The 21,395-nt window shown below is 40.2% G+C and overlaps 1 protein-coding gene across 7 annotated transcripts in view; it reads right to left on the bottom strand.

The window, feature by feature from the left end:
- Positions 1–3,013: 3,013 nt before the first annotated feature.
- Positions 3,014–21,395, bottom strand: part of nup214 (nucleoporin 214) — a 29,869-nt gene continuing 11,487 nt past the window's right edge. For 2 of the 7 annotated variants that reach the window (XM_063478428.1, XM_063478426.1), the window contains exons 16-36: positions 20,392–20,541; positions 19,988–20,146; positions 19,750–19,853; positions 19,462–19,635; positions 19,113–19,195; positions 18,921–19,007; positions 18,277–18,585; positions 17,938–18,102; positions 17,480–17,591; positions 16,823–16,886; positions 15,995–16,064; positions 15,807–15,891; positions 15,247–15,299; positions 13,629–15,152; positions 12,872–12,939; positions 12,528–12,744; positions 12,135–12,287; positions 7,440–7,611; positions 6,092–6,237; positions 5,155–5,188; positions 3,014–3,625 (exon numbers count right to left, since the gene is read on the bottom strand). In XM_063478428.1, the coding sequence (XP_063334498.1) occupies positions 3,589–3,625; positions 5,155–5,188; positions 6,092–6,237; positions 7,440–7,611; positions 12,135–12,287; positions 12,528–12,744; positions 12,872–12,939; positions 13,629–15,152; positions 15,247–15,299; positions 15,807–15,891; positions 15,995–16,064; positions 16,823–16,886; positions 17,480–17,591; positions 17,938–18,102; positions 18,277–18,585; positions 18,921–19,007; positions 19,113–19,195; positions 19,462–19,635; positions 19,750–19,853; positions 19,988–20,146; positions 20,392–20,541 (3,966 nt within the window). In that variant the 3' untranslated portion in view covers positions 3,014–3,588. Of the gene's footprint in view, positions 3,626–5,154; positions 5,189–6,091; positions 6,271–7,439; positions 7,612–12,134; positions 12,288–12,527; positions 12,748–12,871; positions 12,940–13,628; positions 15,153–15,246; positions 15,300–15,806; positions 15,892–15,994; positions 16,065–16,822; positions 16,887–17,479; positions 17,592–17,937; positions 18,103–18,276; positions 18,586–18,920; positions 19,008–19,112; positions 19,196–19,461; positions 19,636–19,749; positions 19,854–19,987; positions 20,147–20,391; positions 20,542–21,395 lie in introns of all 7 variants that reach the window. The other 5 variants (XM_063478427.1, XM_063478425.1, XM_063478423.1 and 2 more) reach the window with 3 other exon arrangements.

Here is a 21,395-nt window from a genome sequence, read left to right on the forward strand (position 1 = left end):
GATCTGGTTATTGTCGAGACCATTTGAGTACAGCGAACTTACCATCTACACAAAGCTACTTTGAAATGATTTGAGCTTTGTGCTTAAAGCAGCCATCAGAAGATAGGCACACTGTGTCTGTAAAAGAATGGGCATGGTCAGCAGCATTACTCACATAGGCTGAAGCACTTAAATAATGATGAACTGGTACTAATGACCCCAAAGTTTCATGTTGTTTACACCAAATTCTGAACTGACCATCTGAATGTTCCAGCAGAAAGCAGTCTGGGCATTCTTTTCTGATCTCTGGCATCAATAAGGCAGTTTTACGCAATATTGTTGGTTTTTGGATATTTCCTCTTTTTAAAACCAGTCTGTAAACCCTGCAGATTGCTACTCTACTGGCATTTTCACACACAACAACTTCTGAAGTAGTCAGACCCGTGGCACCAATCATTTCAAGTCACATTCAAAGTGACTTTAATCACTTTTCTTCAACCTTTCTGATGCAAAGTTTGAACTTAGGTACACTACCCTTGACCATGTCTACATGTCTAAAATGCATTTTTATAAAAAGAAAATATCCAATAGTTATTATGAGATTTCACTTAAATTGATTTCTCTTGAAATCCTAAATGTCTGTAAAAAATTTGGCACTGATCTATGGATGAAAACTTTTATGTCACTGCTGGCACAGGAGAAAATACCAAGGAATCACCACAGAGATTGGAATTGATTCAATCCCTTCAAAGTACTATCGATATCTGCGCCCCACTTTACGGCTGTTCATTGGATAGCTGTCAAGATATTTTAGTGTGGAACAAAATGGCAGACTAACACACCAACCCTGCGAACCGTTGATGACAGCCGTTACAGACAGATCCCCTTCAACGTAACATAATGAATATGGTCCAAGTGGTCTGTTTTTGATCGTTTCTCTGTTACTGTTAAATACTGAAATATTTCACAATTTCACAAAAGCATAGTTAAGGAGTAAATCCATTGTGCACCACAAAGTCAGCAAGCATGCAGAAGGCAGGAGAAATAGGAAGTGAGGTCTCTGTTGTCTGTTAGTGGATTATTGGATTATCTGCAGAAACACAATTACCCATTAGGGCATATTGTGCATTCTCCTTCAGTAGAGATGCTGCTCACAAAAGCCTTGGTTAACCCTAACCTTGCAAAACAGGGACTCAAAACAGGCTAGCTGCTAAAATATGCACAACCTGGGCCGCTTTAGTGACCGAAATCAGCAGCATTTACTGTAGAAATAGCACTCTGTTCATAGATATGCCTAAAGACTCGAACGAGCACACACCGAGGCTCATGCAGCAATGATGAATATGTGCTCAGGAGCTGCTAATCATCACTGAATGGGGGGTTGGGCTGGGAGACAACAGAGAATGAGGGTGGGGCTGGGGGAGGGATGGGTGGGTGTTTGGTTTGGACTAAACTATTTTTATCCGGATTCCATGAAGACAGCTGCCAACCTCCCGAGTGTGAGACTCTCCTGCCCTCCTTATCCCCAGGAACAATGACATTAGACACCAGAAGACACATCACCTCTGAGTATTTCGGTTAGGCAGGTGGTAAAATAATAATAATTACAATAAAGGCTCCACTTTTAATGCTTTCATTGAGGCCAGTTGTGGAGTGGGTGCTGAAAATCTCATAAGCTCATCCGGTTTAGCTGAAAGCATTACAGACTTCAGGCTCTGCAACAGCCCGGGTGCTGCTGTAATCTGCCATCGTGTCCAACTATCAATCTTTACCTGAGATGTCAAAGAGGTTTCGGTGCGATCATGTATGTAATGCTGATAATCGGATTCTTCTTCAAAATAAAATTGAAATCGCTGAATATTTTCTTTGGATCTTCATTGTTCATTAACCAATTACTTGCATATAAAATCCATTTATAGCCACTTATTCTTCACTTGTGGATGCCAAAGCCATCAAAGGCTCCAGCCTGCTCTTTTTATCTATTGAGGACAGAATGTGGGCTTTTCTTTTTTAGCAGGTGTCTATTACAGGCCACATGCCATGACCCTGACATTCCCATGCCACTTCAGGCCCACCAGGACTTCTGCCATCCGTTTGCAGAGAGACGCAAGATAAGGGCTGACAGAGTGACAGTGACATCCTCCACAGCCATAAGCTAACAATGTAACTCTGCTTCCTGGGGCCACATGCCACAAACATCAGGGCTCTGATACAAGCCACGGACCTCCCTCAACATTTGCCCACAGCCACCTTCAGCTCCTGTATGTGGAATCCTTCCAGAAGCAAAGAAGAAAATAAGGTACATATCATGGTTCACTAATTAATGTTGTTCTTCATGCCACCCACTCGTGTTAAAGTGTAGCTTTATGTTTTCTCCTCACAATTATATTGTGGTCAGTGTATTTCAATGAACGTCACTGAGCAGAGAGACTGATGTTCAGATGATGCCTGTTTTTATACTTATGGCATGAGAGTGGAAAGTTTCTCTCAGCTATAATCATATTACAATTTGTAGACAAGTAATGGGCCACCTGTACATTATTCCTACAGAAGATGCTCATCAATGGAAACACATGCCATTAAGCTATTGGTGCAGTTTTTGTGCCAATGTTAATGTCAGAAGATTGAGTCAGCAAAGCGCTGCAACCTTTAGATATTCTGTGACTCCAATCAGTAAGTTTATGTAGTCTGCCACTTCATGGTTGGGTTCTGTAGCTCCTTAACGATTCTACTTTGTAACAATAGTTCTTGAAGTTAAATATCGCAGAATATCAAGGAGGGCCTAAAATAAAGGAATCCTATTACAGCACCACGCTCTTAAGAGCCACACATTCTTTCAAAAATCCTTGTAAAAGGCAGGCTGCATGGACCGGTGCTCGATTTTACACACCTTTAGCAATGGCACTGAAAGCACCTCACATCAAAGATTTCTATCCAGGCAGCTACAGTTATTTTCATGGGAAAACAGAGCAAGACAAATTATTACCAGTGCTCACATTAAGCGTAGACAAAAAAAACTTGAAATATTTGATTTATTCTTAGTTTTCCATGTAAAAATACACATCCGAGTTGATGGATTTAGTGGGGGGAAAAACAAAACAAAAAAACAATTTTTTTAACGTCTTATTTCAACAAGTCAAAATTTAAAATCAGTATTTGCTATTAAATACACACCTCCAAGTTTTGCATTTTTCACACATATCTAATCTGTCAAAGTCTGCATTGGCAGCAACGTAAAAGTAGACTGGATGTTGTTTTAACAGCTTTACAAAGTTAAAGAGTGAAAGGTTTAAAAGTAAAGCTCAGGGTTTTTTTTTTAAGTCATGTTTTTCAAAGTGCAAAAATTGTACTTGTAAGGCAACAACCCTTGATGTGTGTATATTGTGACAATGAAGACAACTATACACTCTTTACTTGTAAACATGTCAAAACTTGATTCAACTGTGTCCAAGAAAATATTAAGATCACAAAAAGTTATAACATGTGTCTGCTCTATGAGCAATGCAGCCTTGCGCTTCTCCCAATGTATGGCCCAGAGAGCTTTAAGTGAAGAAGAAGAAATGTCGCAGTGGCATCTACAGTAGCTCAAGGTGGTTTAAAAGACAAAAACTAGCTTCTCCAACTGGAAAATGTTTGAGAATTTGATCTGTAAAAAGAGATCAGAGAGAGAGAGGGAGAGACATTACTGAGAAAGAGTTTTGAATGTTTAAAAAGTCAGCAGCAGGACTATTAAAATTACCTCTAACGAGCAAATCAAAACACAGACACCATGACACCTTGTCCACCCACGCACCCACCCAGTGTTCTTATAGATTTGACATCATGTCGTCCTAATTGCTTTCCGCAGCATTTTTCAGGCAGGTTGTGAAATAAATCAAATGAAAAACGCGTTGAATTCAGTGAAAGTGTCTGATTTTGTAGTCCTCCATTTGCCTTTTGTCTTGGCAGCAATGACAAGTGTACATGATGAATGGTTTTCACATTGGAGAGAGCTGCTGTTAAGAGCGCTGATATGCCATATTTTATTGTAGGATTTAGATTTATTGTTAGCAATTATTACGTTTTTCAAAACTGGTTTTAGAGTTGTCAATGGAGATATTTAGTTTTTCACAGCACGGGGTAATAAAAACAGTGGAATGTTTCTGTTCGTTCTTTTTAAGGTTTAAACACAAATCCAAGGTTCCTACAAATAATTTCTTGATAATCATGAATGGATTTCATTTTAATTCAGTCTTTTTCCCCAGTGTCACTGTAGCAGAGGGTTTTTTGTTAATATTATTAAATCAAAAATTATAACGCTTGTAGATTTGAGAAATAAAAGTAAAGGCAATTTTGACTTGGCAACAATCCTGTCTGTACAAAGAATGTAATATGCATACAGTTTTGAAGGCAGACACAAGAGAAAAGCAGAAAAGACTGAAAGAGAAGGATTATTAACAGAATGTGAATGTGTCCAATAGACTAAGCCTTGTCTTCACACACTCCTGCACACTTCAGAGTGCATTCCACTGGAACACACCCCGGGGAAACACTGGCTGCCATGTGACACATGGAAAATGAAGCGAGAAGCAGTATAAAAAGGTAGAAAGTGAAACTGAAGGATGACAGGAAAGAAGAGGAGATAGAGAAGAGGACGGGAAGGAAAAAATAATCACTGAGGTTTAATTAGTAAGAAAGCTCTGCTTGAACATTTAAACCATGCACAGCCAAGTAAGGAGCACCAGCTTCACAGGGGCTGAATGAAAAGCCACACCCACACACCCTTCATGTGCTATAGATTTAGCAAGTGCAGCATTGGGTAGTTTTTTGAATATCTTCTAAATATGACTAAAAACAATATTTTCCTATAATAATTGCTTTCAAAATTTACTGTAAGATAATGCAGTGACATAATGGTGAATATGAGCGACTACGAGGAACAGAGGAAAGAAAGAAGATGGAAAAGAGGAAAGAAATGAGGTTAGATGAGGTGGTATTAAATCTGAAAGATTCTATAGGGAGCACTGCGGTGCAAGATGGAAGCTTCAGCAGAGTTCAAATACCACAGGCACAATGCAGTGCTGCCAGCGAGGAACAGAGAAATGTGGGTCTGTCTACTTATCAGTTCACATTAACACACACAAGAAAAAAAACACAAAAAGATTAACTGAAACTAAATGGATGGACCACACTTACTGGTTTGCAGACCCAAAGGTGTTTCCAGAGAATCCTAAAAATATAAAAAATAAATACATGATTAATTTGGTAATTGTTACTGCAAGTGGGGGGAAAAAAAGACTAAAGGAAGTCTCACTTCACAGCATGAGTCACATGATCTGTGTGCCTATGTGTTGGAAGTGGGTTAGTGGACAGTCCTATGTACAGTATGCATAATGTGTATAGTGTGCATCCACAACACCATTAAAACTTCAGAAAAAAAAATAAAGCAGAGGACTGAAACAAAGGAGAGAAAAATCAAAGAAATGAGTGCATGGAAAAATAATTTGGATCTTGCATGCATGAAAACTCAGAGGGATGCACACCAGTCATCTCTGCAAAGAAACCTGTAACAGCTGTAATGCAGTGAAAGTTTATAGATGTGCAGGACAGGCAAATTCACCATACAGTGCGTTACAGTGAACCCATTTCTGTCTCATTAGCCCATGAAACATAAAATGTATTCATCCATCCTTTGTGGCTGTGAAATGCAACCAAGCTGACTTGATCATGTTTGAGAGGGAAGTACTCCTTGGATATGTTTCGCACAAACTTGCATTGTGTTGCCAAATGAGGAAATTGACCTCTTTTTAAAATCTTCATCTGATGCACAATCTACCCTAAAAGTGTAATTAACACAACAAAACACTTGTTTGGTAGCAATACTCAGGAAATTTCTATTGCACAACAATAAAGCCATCTTCCTTTTTCAAGTTTGAAAGACAGTTAAAGTAAAGAAACTTGTGATAAACACTGTACAATGGCAAAAATGTTACAGTTGCTGGAAGAATGGCTCTGTTGAGTGACTCACTGTACTGTTTAACTAGAATGATAGCAGGCAAGATGGCAGCTGAAGATGATGAGGAAGGGGGAAAAAATAAAAACAAAAATAATTCAGGTAAAGTAGTAGTCTCACCTCCTGGCTGTGGCTGTTGTCCAAAACCTGAGAAGCTGCTGGGCTGACTTCCAAACCCAGGTCCCTGCTGGGCCAGGCTCCCGAATGATGGAGCGCTCTGACCGGCTAGCGCGCCAAAGGACGGAGTGCTAGGAGGTGGGGCAAACCTGAAAACCGGAGCAGGTGCTGAGGTTGTGATACTGTAAAATGCAAAAGTTACAACTGAAAAAAAAGACAGCCACACCTGAATAGGGATGGTAAGACAAAATGCTTGACAATATTAGGTTACTGGGCTAATAGTCATAAATTCATAATTATACACACATACATGTGGGCAAATAGTTTGTCCAAGATGTTTTCATTGGTTAGTTAAACATGTAAACAAAGCAGAACATTCAAGATAGTGAATGTGAATTTGTTTAGCTTTATTTATTTTTTTTAACTTGTTTGGCATGTGAGGATTGACAGGCTGGGATTTATACATTAATCCTTTCTACAGGACCCAACGCCCACTGACTCCCAAGGGAGAGAAAAAAGAATAAGCAAAACAGGGAAAGAGAGAGCGAAAGAGAGAGAGCATGTCAGTTTAATCTGCAGGCTTCATGACCCCAGATTGAGATTATCTGGAGGGAATAATCTAGTCTGGCACAGAGCTGGGTTGGTTTTGCGCTGGCAACCACGGTTGCTGGTATCAAAACACATGCACATGTGAACACACCAGAGGTTAATGCAAATCATTAGAGTACAAATGATAAGGAGGAGGGGAGGATTAAAAAAATAATAATAATCAGGAAATCCTGCCTGAAGTCAGAACTGCTGGAATTAGATTAGATAGAAATGTGTGTGTTTAAAAGTAATAAAAATAAGCCTCACTTCCCAAATTTGCCTCATACAACTCTATAGACCAATAAAAATGTTTTGTTTCTCTACACTTAAATGTTAATGGGGTTTTTAATAGTGTTGTTAAATGCTGCTTTCAGCTGGTTTGTCTTGTAGTGCTGAGCACACTGAAAGGCGCCTATTATGACAATAATAGCCTGATGACAATGACATTTTCAAATACTCATTGTCTGCAACAGTGGGATGAGAAAAAAAACAGTTCTTTGTTACACTACTTTGTCAATAAGAGGTTGTTCTACTGAAAATATTTGCCGCTTTAAACCTTGAATATAAGAGCAGGCACAGAAAATAGATTACAGACAAACTAGATGTAGATAGAAGTTCTGTAAACAAAGTTCAGCTAAAGGTTCAGCCACCCTGAATCAAAGTGGCTGAACCTTTAGGTTGCTCTAAAGTCAGCTTTAACTACATAACGATGGATTTTTTTTCCCCACATCAAACCTTTCAAAAAAGACTTCGTCTTGCTTACCCAAATCCTCCCATGTTGGCAGCCGCTGTGCCCTCTCCGAACACTTTGCCAGCCGAGGATCCAATGGGGCTGCTGAATGAAGGGCTCGAGCCAAAAGATGCTCCAGCACCAAATGCTGGGGAACCCCCAAAAGAAGGAGGACTCCCAAACACCGGAGCACTCCCAAAGCCACCTGTAGGAAGGAAATAGGATAACAGAGCAGGAAGTTACTTGGTTTCCAGTGTTCTTTCTACACAGAAAATACAAAAGAAATGTGAGTCATGAAGTGATTTCTGTAGCTTTTATAACATTATATGCTAAGTGTCTTATTTACATCAGGCATTACATCCATGTAGATGTTTTTTCCCTTTAACAGAGCTACTGCAAACACTAAAATTTAATCTAAAGTCCTTCTTGGACTCATATGAAGAAACATACATTGAATTTAATGCTGGCACTTTCAAAAGGAAAATAAATTCCCAAGTAAAGACAGAAAAAGTATTTAGCCATGTTTTAAATTTAAAAAAAATTGCATATCCCCCTATTGTATCTCATCAGAAGCTACCTGAGTACACGTGTGGGCATTTACAGTATTGTTGTGCACAGCCTCTGGAGCAGTAAACTGTTATAAGCACGATGAGTACTTCACACCAATTCAAAGCCTCTGATTGGCAGGAGAGAAAGAGTGTACTGAAATTACAGCCTGGCTAGCAGCATGCCCCAGTAAATAATTGATTGAGCTAATGTAACAAGATTACATTCCCCCTGCATGGCCAGTGATGGAGAATTAGTGTGCTGAGGGTTACCAATATCCCAGAGGCTCTGAGGTACAGCTTGAATAACTGCTACTACTATGACTACTCATGGCCACGAGCAGCAAAGTATCAGCATATCTGTTTTTAAATTTACATGATGTTTTCAGACAAACTACAATGTGATGTAGACAGGGTTTCTCCTGGTTTAAAACAGGCCTCTAAGGGTGCATTTAACTACGCCTGCACTGGTTTTTATCCATAGCGCCCCAGCTCTATTCAGAAGTGATTTACAAAATAAAGACCACTTTTAAATGTATAATAATGAGTTCTAATCCAAGAATTGACTGAAAATAATCAGCGCATCATCTCGATAGATTAAGAAAAATATGGTGGGGTTCACCAATGTGTTGAACCATTTAAAATGTTTCTCAAAGTAAGACTGCAAAGAATATGAGGAGTTCAACTTTTACAGGAAATTACATTATATATCCAAGACATGTATGAGTTTAAATTAGTTGGTGTTTCTAAATTTGAAAGTAGGTGTGAAAGTGAGCGTGAGTGGTCGTCTCTTTGTGTTAACACTGTAACAGATTCAGGCCCTCAGGCAGCGCAGCATGGAAAACACACATTTCTGGGGTGGAAATCAGGAACCCTTTGAATGCTGTGATCAGTCACCAATTTTTGTTGCTTCATCCACAAATTTGAGTTAAAAAGCTACAATGCAAAGACAAAACCATATATGTCTGTACTCAACTCGAGCTAAAAGCCAGGAAGACCAGGTGAGTTTTGAGTAAAGACTTGAAGGTCTCTGCATTACAAACAGATCTGATGTTTTGGGGTTGGCGGTTCCACAGGGCCTAGAACCAAAAAGGCCTTGTCTTGGGAACATCCAGAATCATCTGATTGGAAGACCTTAGTGCCCTAAGTGGAGTGTGGATACTTAAAAGCTCATATAAATGGGGGGGCAAGGCCATACAAAAACTTAAATATAAGGAATAGCATCTTAAAATCAATTCTAAAAAAAGGGACAGGGAGCCGATGAAGACAGGATAAATGTGCTCTCACATTTTTGCTCCTGTAAGATGTCGACCAGCTGCATTTTGAACTAACTGTAAACTTCAGACAGCAGAGTGACCCAGGCCTGCAAAAAGGGAGTTACAATAGTTGGGGCAAATACAATTAAAAGCATGGATAACTCTCTCAAGGTAGATAGGGCTTGACTTTGGCCAACTGTCCGAGTTGATAAAACCCTGCTTTGACCACAGAGCTAATCTCTTGGTTGAATTTGAAACCACTGTCAAAAATAAGATCCAAATTCCTGGTAAAAGGTTAACTGTTAAAACCCTAAAGTGCCAAAAGTGCGAGCGAGTTACTGAGCTGTTCGAGGCGACCAAAAGCAACCACCTCATTTCTTCTCCTCATTTAGAAATGGAAAGTTTTTAGGTAACGTACGCAGTTAAAGCAGTGGTTTAAATGACTCTTTGTTGTTTGCTTTGATTGAGAGACAGATTTGAAAATTTGAATTTCTTTTTCAAAGTCCTACTCATCGTGTACCCAGGTTAAAGAGTATAAGAAACCATCTGACTTTTGAAATCAGCACTCTGCAAAGGCAATCATCCATCATGGTAGGGATGGATTAGTTCATTTGTTATAGGAACATTTTCGCCCATAACAAATTTCTATTTATACAAAAAGCTTATTCACACGTGCTATTGCCTTTACTTAACAGACGTGATGTCACCGACACATCTTCCTCCTATGGGAGAGCAAAACCTCAGTGTCCAGTCACTGGGAAAAAATGGTCTGTTTGTGAAGAGGCAGTTGTTAAAGAGGTATGAAAGGTTACTATATATAGTTGCTTTTGAGTGATCACTGTGGTGACAGAGGATGTCAGATGCAGAAGCTGAGATTGGATACACTACCATGAAAAAAGAAGACACTGAGGAAGTACCCCTGCAGTCATTTCATTATAAATAAATAGTTGTAGATTAAACGCATCATTTGTGTAGTAAATATGAATCGATTCAAATAAACATCAGCTCTTTGAGGTCATACACTGTGACTTGGCAATGGAGAAGACTGGCACTGCATAATATTCTGCGGGGAACAATGGAGCTTTTGACAACCTCACAGTTTATTCTGTCCTCAGGGGTGAGGAGATAAGAGCGTTCACTGTAGCTCAGATGATAAAGGTGAGAGCAATGTCAAGAACTGGCTGCCAAGTATTAAAACTGTTTCTATCACAGTCATCCAACTATCACTGAACTATCACATCAATGAACCAGAGCCCTTAAGCCAGGGCCTGGAAAGAAATGCGAAAGAACTAATCACAGTTTCATGCTTACTCCCCCCGCCCAACGTTTGCAGCAGTAGAATTAGTAGCTCTCTTCTCTTGTCCACATAATCGTGCATCGTGTGGTTAAACACGGCTTCAGTTGCATGGTTATATGTCAGTTTCATGGTTATATGTCAGTTTCCTTTGACACAGCCGACATACGGTGACTGACTTTCTACATCAAAGTTTCAGACATGCACTGGTTTGCACTTTTGTCATCTACATAGTTTCCACCTCACTTGTTTACAAGTTCCCATCACAGAAAAAGATGGGCTACGGCTTTGAACAAACAGGTAACTGTTGTTTTACAAAATGAAATCATTATTGTTATGCATTATTTAGCTTAACAACTGGTATTTCTGGCGTGACTAACAAATGTAGAAACATTTAAATCAATTAATTGATGATATACATAATGTAGACATGTCCTTTTCTTTCAGCTGCTCCCTTTACGGATCATCTGCCTCCATCTTCTCACACTATCCCCAGCATCCACCTCTGTCACTTCAACTCTCTGCATGTCCTCCTTCACTAATTCCATTAATCTTCTCTGTGGTTTTCCTGGTTCCTGGATCTTTTCCTCCCATCTGGCAGCTGCAAATTCAACATCTTTTGTACAGTATACCCACCATCCCTCTACTACACATGTTCAAACCAACTCAGTCTTTCCTCTCTGACTTTGTCAACCACCGGCTCAACCTCACCTGTCCCTCTGATATACAAATTTCTAGTCCTGTCCCTCCTTGTCACTCCCAAGCAAAATCTTAGCATCTTCAGCTCTGCTACCTCCAGGTCTGCCTTCTGTCCTTTTGCCTGTGCCACTGTCTCCAAACCATAGATCATAGTAGGTCTCACTATTTTCTTTTAAACCTTCCCTTTTACTCATGTACAAATACAGCCACCAGCAGGAGAGCACCAAATGACACTTGATCTAGTTTAGAAAGCCCACTGAATGATTTAGTCTATCCTTAATAAGTGGACAGATATTACTTGAACAGGAAAAAAAATACATGATGTCATAACATTTGTCTGGTTCTTTATTCATTGTTAAAACTGTATATTATATATATATATATATATATATATATATATATATATATATATATATATACACACATACGTGATGTAGTGCCTGTCAACTAAAAACATTCTTTTGTTTTATCTGGGTTTACCGTCTTCATTGTTGTCTCTCTGTTGCCTACTGTGTGTGTGTGTGTCTGACACACACACACACACACTGTGTGTGTCAATGTTTGTACTTTTATAAGAACTCCTAAATATGTCTTAAAGTTTGCACATATGTATTTTAGCTGCAAATCCAAAATGAAATATTGACAGTTTTTAAATTCTGCTTTCAAGCCCTGTGTTCATGTCTGTAATATCTATTTAAATTAACATAACTCAAAAATTCTCAGGTTTCACCAAATGTACTCTCTTTCCAAAGCAATGGGGAACAGCACACAGAAAGAAGTCTGGTTTTAAAATCTCAGCAGCAATAAATCTTATAAAACGTTACCTGTGAATTACAACTAGCTAGGCACAACTTTCAAAACATGTGAAAATATATCAAGACTAAAAAGCAGGGAGTGAAGAACAAATGCATTAAAATTACAAGGAAAGCTGTACCTGGTTTTGATGGTGTAGAGAATGAGCCAAAGCCCTGGGATGCCACACTTCCAGCACCAGTGCTGAAGGTCCCTGTAGGTTTCTGCTCCCCAAAGGAGGACTGTCCAAAGCTGAAGGTCTTGGCACCACTATTACCGAAGAGACTGTTGGTACCTAGAAGACAGACAGGTAAATGTAATTACACAACAATAAAATGATCTGGGTTTATTTGGTTTGTTCTTTGACAAAGTAGTTACCGCTGACTCAGAACAAAGTCTTGAACGAAAATGATGAAAATATTTCTGAATCTGACATAAATCGGCAACTACTGTTCAAATTTTCTAATTAATCTACAGTTTTATTACATCTTACCACAGTCTCAGAAGACATTTTCATAGAACTGAGTTAGCCTACCTGTCTGACTAGACTGTCCAAACGCTCCAGTGGAGGAAGTTGTGCCAAATGGATTCTTGTTGGCAGCGTCCTCACTTGGTTTGCCTCCTAGGCCGCTGAAAAATCCTCCACCACCAGATGAGACTGCTGTATTGGCTGAACTTGAACCAAAGAGACTCCCAGATGAGACTGCTGTATTGGCTGAACTTGAACCAAAGAGACTCCCAGATGACGGCTGCTGCTGGGAGATAAACATGAATTCAAAAATTTGTCTAGAAGAAAGGGAATTCAAGAAATTTCCCAAAGTTGGTTTAAAAAAAAAAAAAAGAAAAAAAAAAAAAAAAAAGAAAAAAGGTGGGTCATACCTGTCCAAATCCACTGCCACTGCTAGACTGCTGGCCGAACACCGGGTTGGCAGAAGAGCAGCCAAAACCTGTTTGAGAACAAAAGACAAATTCAATTAAGACAGACAAGATCAGATTACTGCATTTGGCCATTTTATAGTCATCACTACAGAGTGAAAAGTGGGACCCCCCCCATAAAGTATGAAATCAGGAATGCCAAGCTGGGACTAACTGCTGAGTTAATGCACTGACATCAGCTGTGGCATTCACATACTGCTCTGAGAATTTATAGAAGCTTTGGGAACGGCACAACACCCGCCATCCCACTCAGGCTGACAGTACACCACAAATCTTTCCTGCAAAATGATACCATTTCAAACACAAGTGCCACATTTACCACAACATGTGGAGGTCAGCCAGAGCGAGTGTAAAACTTTGCACATCCTCCACTGCCCACTAACCTTACAGACATCACAGTTCATAAGCTGTCAGACAGTGTTAGTATCATCACTGTCAAATGTGACTGAACAGCATACAGCCGAGAAGCTCTGGTTATTGATCATTTCACCATGTCGGTGACACAGTGTGGTCTCTGTTAGGCGGGTGCAAAATGAGAGAATTTTCAATACCAATTTCTTTCTGACATTTGGTGTCATTTTTCCAATTTATAAAAAGCCACGGAACTTACAGTAGTTTTAAATAAAGATGCCAATAATTTCTTTAAAAGCTTTGAACATCATATTGGAGTTGATCCAATCAAGTCCAGAATCAGACTCACCTGACGGTTGTCCAAAGCTGAATCCTGAAGATGAGGATGTGGTGGTGTTACTCCCAAACACAGATCCCTGTCCAAATCCAGAGCTTTGGCCAAAAGCCTGGTTTGTGCTTTGTGCAAACAGCCCAGTGCCAGTGCTGCTTACTGTGTTAGCACTGCTCGTCCCGAAGGAGAAAGAACTTGCATTAGTAGCAGTAGAAGCACCGAAAAGACTTCCGCCAGTAGTTGCACTACTAGAAGTCGCTCCAAATGCAGACTGTCCAAAAGTAAATCCACTCGATGTTCCAGTGTTGCTTGCAGGCTGGCCGAAGCCACTAACCTGGCCAAACACAGATTTGCCAAAACCAGTTGATGTACCAAACCCGGCTGAGCTGAATCCTGTTGATGCTGGTGCCGAGGAAGCTGGAGGTGCAGGAGATTGCCCAAACACGTTATTCACAGCAGTCACTGTTGCACTACTAACAACGGTAGAAGTTTGAGTAGTTGCAGCTGGGGCAGCTGTGTTGATAACTGGTGTGACTCCGACAGAACTACTGTCTGTAGTTGCAGGAGCGGGCTGAGTAAAAATGGAGCCTGGCTTGTCAGACGTGGGGATCTGGAATGCCGGTGGAGCTGTCTGAGATACAGGTGCTGCGGTGGCAGCAGTTGAAGAGGGTACAGTAGCAGTGGTAGATGGCTCTGGGGTGGTTTCTGTTGTGGACGGGGCACTGGATGGTGCTGGAGGGTTTACTTCTTTTGGTGCAGTGAAAGTCGAGGGAGGGTCTGGGGTAGGGGCAGGTGTGGCCAAAGCAGGAGCAGGTGTTGACACTGCAGGGGTCTGGGTGGTTGCTGTGGTGGGTTCTGTGGTGGCTGCAGGTGCTGCAGGTTCAGGTATCACAGGACGACTGGTGCTCTCTACTTCAGGTTCGCTGGTGGGAGGTTCTTTTATAGGGGGCGAAGCAGGTACTGAAGGCTGAGGAACAGCTTTTGGTTCTTCTTGTGTCTCTGGTGCGGCTGCAAGAAGACTACTGAAAGATGAGGGGAAAGCTGAGCTGGCTGAGCCAGACTGTGGAACGGAGAAGGCTGGCTTGGCGTTTGATTCAGGAGGCTTAAACAGACTGCCTGACGGGGTCCCTTCGGACAAGTCTGGTGCTGAAGAATCTTCTCCAGATTTTGGAAGACCTGTTCCAAAACTAAACTGTGTCGCTCCCTTACCCTTGCCAAGTCCAGTGTCCCCAAATGTAAACGCTGCCACAGCAGGTTTGGTGGAGGAATCTTTAGCTTCTTCTCCTTGGCCCACCCTTAGTCCAGAAAAAATGCCCAGAGTCTCGCCACCAGCTGTCTTTGGAGGCTGTGGCTCTATCCTCAGAGCGGCTGTGGTCGAGGTGGGTTTAGCACCTTCAACTGTTGCGTTTGGAGCCAAAGTGGGAGACCCAGTGCCAAGACCAGGGGAGGTGGACTTTGAGGTAAAGGAGAATGACTCTTCTCCAGCCTGGCCAAACACCATCTTACCATTTCCACCAAAAGAGAATTTACTTGCATCTTTCACTGGAGAAACATGAGAAAGAAAAACAGAAATAATGTGCATCAGTAATCTCACAGCTCCTACATCTATCCTAACAAGCTGCTGTATCATTTTTACCTTGTGGCATTCCAGCTCCTGGTGTAACTGAAGCAAAACTGAAGCTTGAGGACCTGAAAAAAAAAAAAAAAAAAAAAAAAAAAACACCATTTAAGTTTAAATGCAGCAACAGTGAGATGCTCATTATATTTTGTAACAAGACATATTTACGTGTGAAAAATGCTGGATTAACCAGCCAATCTCAGCAATACAGCCATGTAAACACTTGCTCACCCCCACCTACAGTTTCGTCTCCTACTAGGCTAGATTTGGGTTACATTAGAGAACTCTTTCAGTACACAACTTATGATTTTGCTCCAGGAGCTATTACCACCCAGTCAAGCATAGTTGTAAGCTGATGGAAAGCTTTAGTGAGCTGGCCCAAATCCTTTGTGAGAGGATGCATTTCATATACACCCCCGAGTGCAGGCTAAAAAATAATTTGGCCTTTAGAGGAATGTGTTTTAAAATATTCTATTATAGTGTGTTTTTATGACAAAAATAATCACAAACATAGTGTATAATCTATCAAATACTGCTGGGCCATTAAAAATATATTATATTTATAAACATCAACTCACACTGAATTGAAAGAAAAACCCTTGCTGCTGGTTTGCTCAGCTGAGCTAGGAGGAGCAACAGAAGCATCAGTTTTGGACGGCTGACCTGAAAGAAAAAGTTTATAGTCAATGTCAGGATTTTACAGTGTGTGTGTGTGTGTGTGTGTGTGTGTGTGTGTGTGTGTGTGTGTGTGTGTGACAGTGCTTACCAAAAACAAAACTGCTCTGTGGGATGGTTGTAGTCTCTGCAGGCATTTTTTGGACACCCTGGACAGGATTCTGCAGAGACAGTTTTAAATACATGTATGAAATGAATATTACAGCTTAACTGTTAACCTTACAGAAAAACAACACTACTATGATGCATTCACGATTTAAAAAATATAACACACATGATTGTTTTAGGTGAAAGCTCAAGTCCACTAAGACATAAACTTAAGGCAGATATAGAGAAAAAAAACCCAAATGTCTATAGGTAATCGTGCAGCACATGAACTTGGGGCTACACAAGAACAGGATTTCTGCGAGGAGTACCCCTGTCACCCAACTGTAATTTGTAACATCAACATGGGTGGGAGGTGGGACATTTCTCACCCATCTTGATAATGGTCTTCACAGGAAAAACTGGCAGCAAACTGTGAAATCTCACATGCTGAATGTTCTTGAAAGTTGTGAGAAGATGAACATAAAGCTATGAATATACCTAACTTTTACTATTTAGCACATGGACACATAAAAATATACTGAAGACATTTGTTCGTGGTGGCACTCCTTGGAAAAGTACAACACCACTTAAAGTGAATATTTCAACATTAAAAAATGTGCATGAAAGGTAAAGTTTTTTTTTCAATTTAAAGTTTTTATTTATTCCTTAAAATATAGATAAAAATGGTTTCAAATATTTCACATGCAAGTCAACTGAGATTTGTGTTGTAAAGATTATTTAATTTGAATTAATATGTCACCCAAGTAACAGTAACGAGAAACTCAAAGACACAAAATGACAAGTCGGTGAGTGATGGATGTAAAATACTCACCCGTTTGGCCTGACTGGAAGAAACTGTTGCAAAGACCTGAGATCCTGGATCTGGTACCGAGGCGCTGGGGACATCAGCAGAACCGTAAGAGGGCACAGTTTTCACATGGCACAAAAATATAATCAAATATACATTATTTAGTGGTATGTTTATGGCAAGGGTCCAAGTGGGCTTGAGCCTGGACCCTCGCAGCAGCCTTTACCATATCTCTTGCCTGGTCACCCAGTTAAGCTATAGTATCACCCCCATATTACTGACTATGTTAGTGATTATTAAAATAAGAATACATCAAAAATGTTTCAACTACATGTTGATCAAGTACAACCAAGTGTCCCACACCTATGTCTAAATATCTGCTAATCTTTAAGGAATTGGTTATTAACTGATTTTCCAACTGATTCTTTTTAATAGCTACAAATAATAAGTCTTAGGTAATGCCAGTAATCTTGTTTACAGTTATACAGAGGAATAGTTTGTAACACTGACCAAAAATAAAAACAAATAGAGACTTCTACTTGGGGTTTACTATCTTATTTGGAAGCTATAGTCTTGCTGTATTTGTAGTTTACCCTTGACACATTTTATCTGCTTTCCCTCAATTGCCTTTAAAGGAGTGGGGGTGAGAAGGTGAGAAGTGACCTTCGTTTTAGGTTTTACCTGATGTTGGAAGGAACCACCACAGGAGTCCCCTTGTCCTTGAACTCCTGAACATTGACCACCTGAGGAACAGTCTTCAAGGTGGACTCTGTCAGTGAAGTATTGATCACAGCTGGAATATAAAAAATGCATATTAGAGCAATTCACAGCTGGAAAAAAAGGGACCAGATGAGACAGAAGCAATCAAACTGAATGTCTCCAGGTTTATTTAAGCCTGCTCTGTTTACATGGAAACATTTTAGCAAATTACCCTCAGGCAGGATGGGGTAATGAGCTAACAGTTACACATTATTTGTTCTCTAAGTCTTTGTCTCCCCCTGGTGAATTACGGAGGGAATAACAAAATAATATTTAAAAGATCCCCAAATGCCCGTTGTAGCTAAAAACAAATGTGCACATCTTCCTCATTGTTTAAAAACAAATAAATACATTTTTGACTGCTGCACAATGTTACTTACCCAACTGACTGGCCATCTGCCTGCGTAAAGCAGCAGTGGCTGCAGCCTGCTGGGCAGAGATGGTGATGGGTGCGGTCCTCTCAGTTGGTGGAGCTCCATGCTTGACTGTCTTTGTGGCGAGAGCCGTGCTCTCAGCCCCGCTGAGGTTGATCTTATTTGTTGGAACTGGAATATTAATGCAGTAATCAATATCTATAAAAATATCCACATCTAAGACTAGCGACATCACTTTACATTACTTTCAGTAAAATACGGCATTATAACATGAAGTCATTTATTATTTATGAATGCGTCCTCGTAATTTTTTATGAACAGCAACAGTTGGTATAATTTACTTACTGGGGCTGGCAATAGGGCTGAGTCCAAAGCCCATACCCTGTCCTGACTGAATTTTAGATAAAGGGGTGGACTGGATGGCTCCGAAGGCCGGCTGGATAGAGGGGGTCCTCACAACGGTAGGGTGGCGGGGGGTGGACAATGTTGGAGGTATGGAGGACATGGGAGGGGGCCGTGTCTGCAGCTCCTCTTCTTCCTGCTCCAAGTGAGGCGGGTGAGGCTCCAGGGACTGGGACAGGGAAGATGTTGAACTCGCGTCATCCAAGTCCTCGTAGTATTTAGGTGAAAGGAAGGCTGAGCGAGACAGGTTGGCTGAAACAGAAAAATGAATAAATACATTTCGATTCCCATATGTGAGGTGCTGCTGCATTACACAGTATGAGCATCAGCATAGGGATTTCAATATTAATATCACTGAAATGAAGCGGGTGTTGAATTTGGTATTTGCAGTTGTGAGGAAAAAGCTACTGTCGACATGAAATTAGCACTCAGATTTACTATGATTTATTATGAAACACACTAACAGGGCTTGATTAACATCCCTTTACTTTAAAATCAGGCTTGTCGTATACTTTTTCAAAAGGCGAAATCCACAATCATTTGAACATTTAGGATAAAACTTTCATGTAACCATAAATTTCTAGTACCTGGTGCAGTTGAGCGGACAGGAGGCATCTGTCCCTTTGAGAGAAAGTTGCGCAGCTGGGACTGTTTAACTGGTGATATCTTGATGCCTGCAGAGACATCATACATACTGAAATATACTGAAAAATATACTGAAATAATTAAATATATCCTGTGCTGTTTTTATGCAGACAGTAGGAAAAAAAAATCAATACCTGGAGATTTGGTCTTAGAAGGGGTAGGGTCCAGCCTGGTTTTCAGGAGAGCATCTCTTAAAGTCTCAAGGTCATTTTCCAAACTAACAACAACACAAAAACATGGTGTTTTTATCCAATAGGAGCAAATGGAAGCGTGTGAACATCCATACATTATAAGGAATGCTGCTTGGAACCATTCTTTAGCATACAAGATGTTTAGCTGACTAAAACCCTTTTTAATACCTCAAAAACCATAGCTAATGGTTAACTTAAAACTTAAGTCTTTCCTTAAACTACCCCACATAACTATCTCCTAATCTCTTCTTAAATCCCGTTTTTTCCCCCACATTCTCCAGCCAGGCCTGACCTAGCTGTCGTTGCTGTCACAGGACTTATAGCAGGAGTGTTTTTTTTGCTGTAGAGGCGTAGTGAAGTGAGCTCCTTAACCAGCTGGTCCAGTCTGTTCTTCTGCTGGTTGATGATGTACAGATTGTTGGACAGTGTAGTGAACAGACCCTCACGTCCGGGCACAACCATGTGTCTGTAAAGAGATTTATTTAATAACAAATTATACTCCATCCAATTTTTTATTCTCTCTTTCTATCCAACACACAAACTGCTGGTGGGATTATCTGCCATTTTCTTTAAAACTCACTTCTGCTTTTTCTTCTTCTCCAAGTGTTTCTCCCATTCCACATCCAAGACATCATTAACATCCTCCACAGTGAACATAACATACTGGTATAGCCTTCGAATCTCCTGAATTTAAAAAAAAAGAAAAAAAAGATCAAATATACATGATGAAGGAGATTATTTTTATAAGAATATGTAAAACCTTAAAACTGTCAATTCATGCAAACAATGTTGGGGTCATCTGTCCTTTTATTTCTCACCTTGAGCTGTTCCTCACTGCGTGGGTCCAGAGGCTTTTTGTAAAGTAGCTGTCTGTAATTTCTGTCTTTGCTCAGTTCACTCTGGGTCTTGGCTTCTTCTGCCCCAGCAAAGCCTTCCAGTAGCGACGTTTTCAGTGTGCCAATGTCACCATGGAGTGACTAAAGATTACAGACACACACACAAAAAGGCTTGAAAGGAGGTTTTAAAAGATTTATCAACCTAGAGTGACACCATCTTCCAAACACTGCTTCAGACAGGACTCTAAAGTCACAGTGGTTGAAGTCTTATGGTTGCAGAATTTAGGGTTGTTCGAAATGATTTTTACTGGCTTTCTCAACATCAAATGTTAAAAGGAAGAAGAGCAGTCTGTGGACAGGACTCAGTGTTTCAATCGTTGTCTTACCTCTGTAGTTTCCTTGATTTCCAGGGTGAAAATATGGAGGTCTTCTGACTCTTTCCTCAACTCCTTCATTTCCTCATCAGCACCAACCTTAAAGTCAGCTTTTGCACTTCGTGCCTTAAGGTCATCCAATTCCTTCTGGAAGTGCGCGATCTGATGGCAAGTCAGAGACATGTTTAGTAATGTTCTGCCAGACACCACATTTAAATAACATGCTGTCTTAATGGTGTCCTGAATAAAGTCCACTACCTTTTCGTAAATCCTACAACTTTGTATGTTAAGTCTTTGGAACTAGTTACTAACTAGACACCTGCACCATTAAAGCTGGTGATATAACTTTTTAACTAATGTACCTATGCCTATTGCTCTACTTATCAAAACACATTATTGCACATAATTAATTGGATGCGTCCTTATAAAATAATGGCATTAAGATTTACTTGTTTGTTATCTTTTGTCCCTCCATATAACATTAATGTGAATAATAAGAAGGTACTTTATTGATCCCAAATGTTGGGAAATTACTGTGTTATAGCACCCAAAACAAAAGAAACAACTTAGCTCAATTAAATAAATAATGTATTCATTTCTTCTTCTTTTTCTTCAAGCTGCTTTACAGGTTCATACAGCAGATGATCTGTCTCCATTTAACCCTATCCCTAGCATGTGACTCTGTCCCACCAACCCTCTGGATGCCCTGGATCTATAATTCTCCTCTGAGGACTTTTCCTCCTGCCTGGCAGCTCTGTCTTCAACATCCTTTGAGATGCTTTGGACATGTGCAGAGGTGAGATAGTGGATATACTGGACAGTTTTGTCAGTAACACATTCAACCTGAATTGTCCCTCTTGCACTCATTTCTAATCTTCTTCCTCCTGGTTACTCCCAGTGAAAATCGTAGCACCTTCAACTCTGCTACCTCCAGCTCAGTCGCATTTATTTATTATGTATTTGGTGTAAGTATTATATGTTCTCTATATAATTTATTTGTTAGTTTTTATAATTAA

Source organism: Pelmatolapia mariae, linkage group LG7 (genome assembly GCF_036321145.2).
Source record: "Pelmatolapia mariae isolate MD_Pm_ZW linkage group LG7, Pm_UMD_F_2, whole genome shotgun sequence".
Lineage (NCBI taxonomy): Eukaryota > Metazoa > Chordata > Actinopteri > Cichliformes > Cichlidae > Pelmatolapia > Pelmatolapia mariae.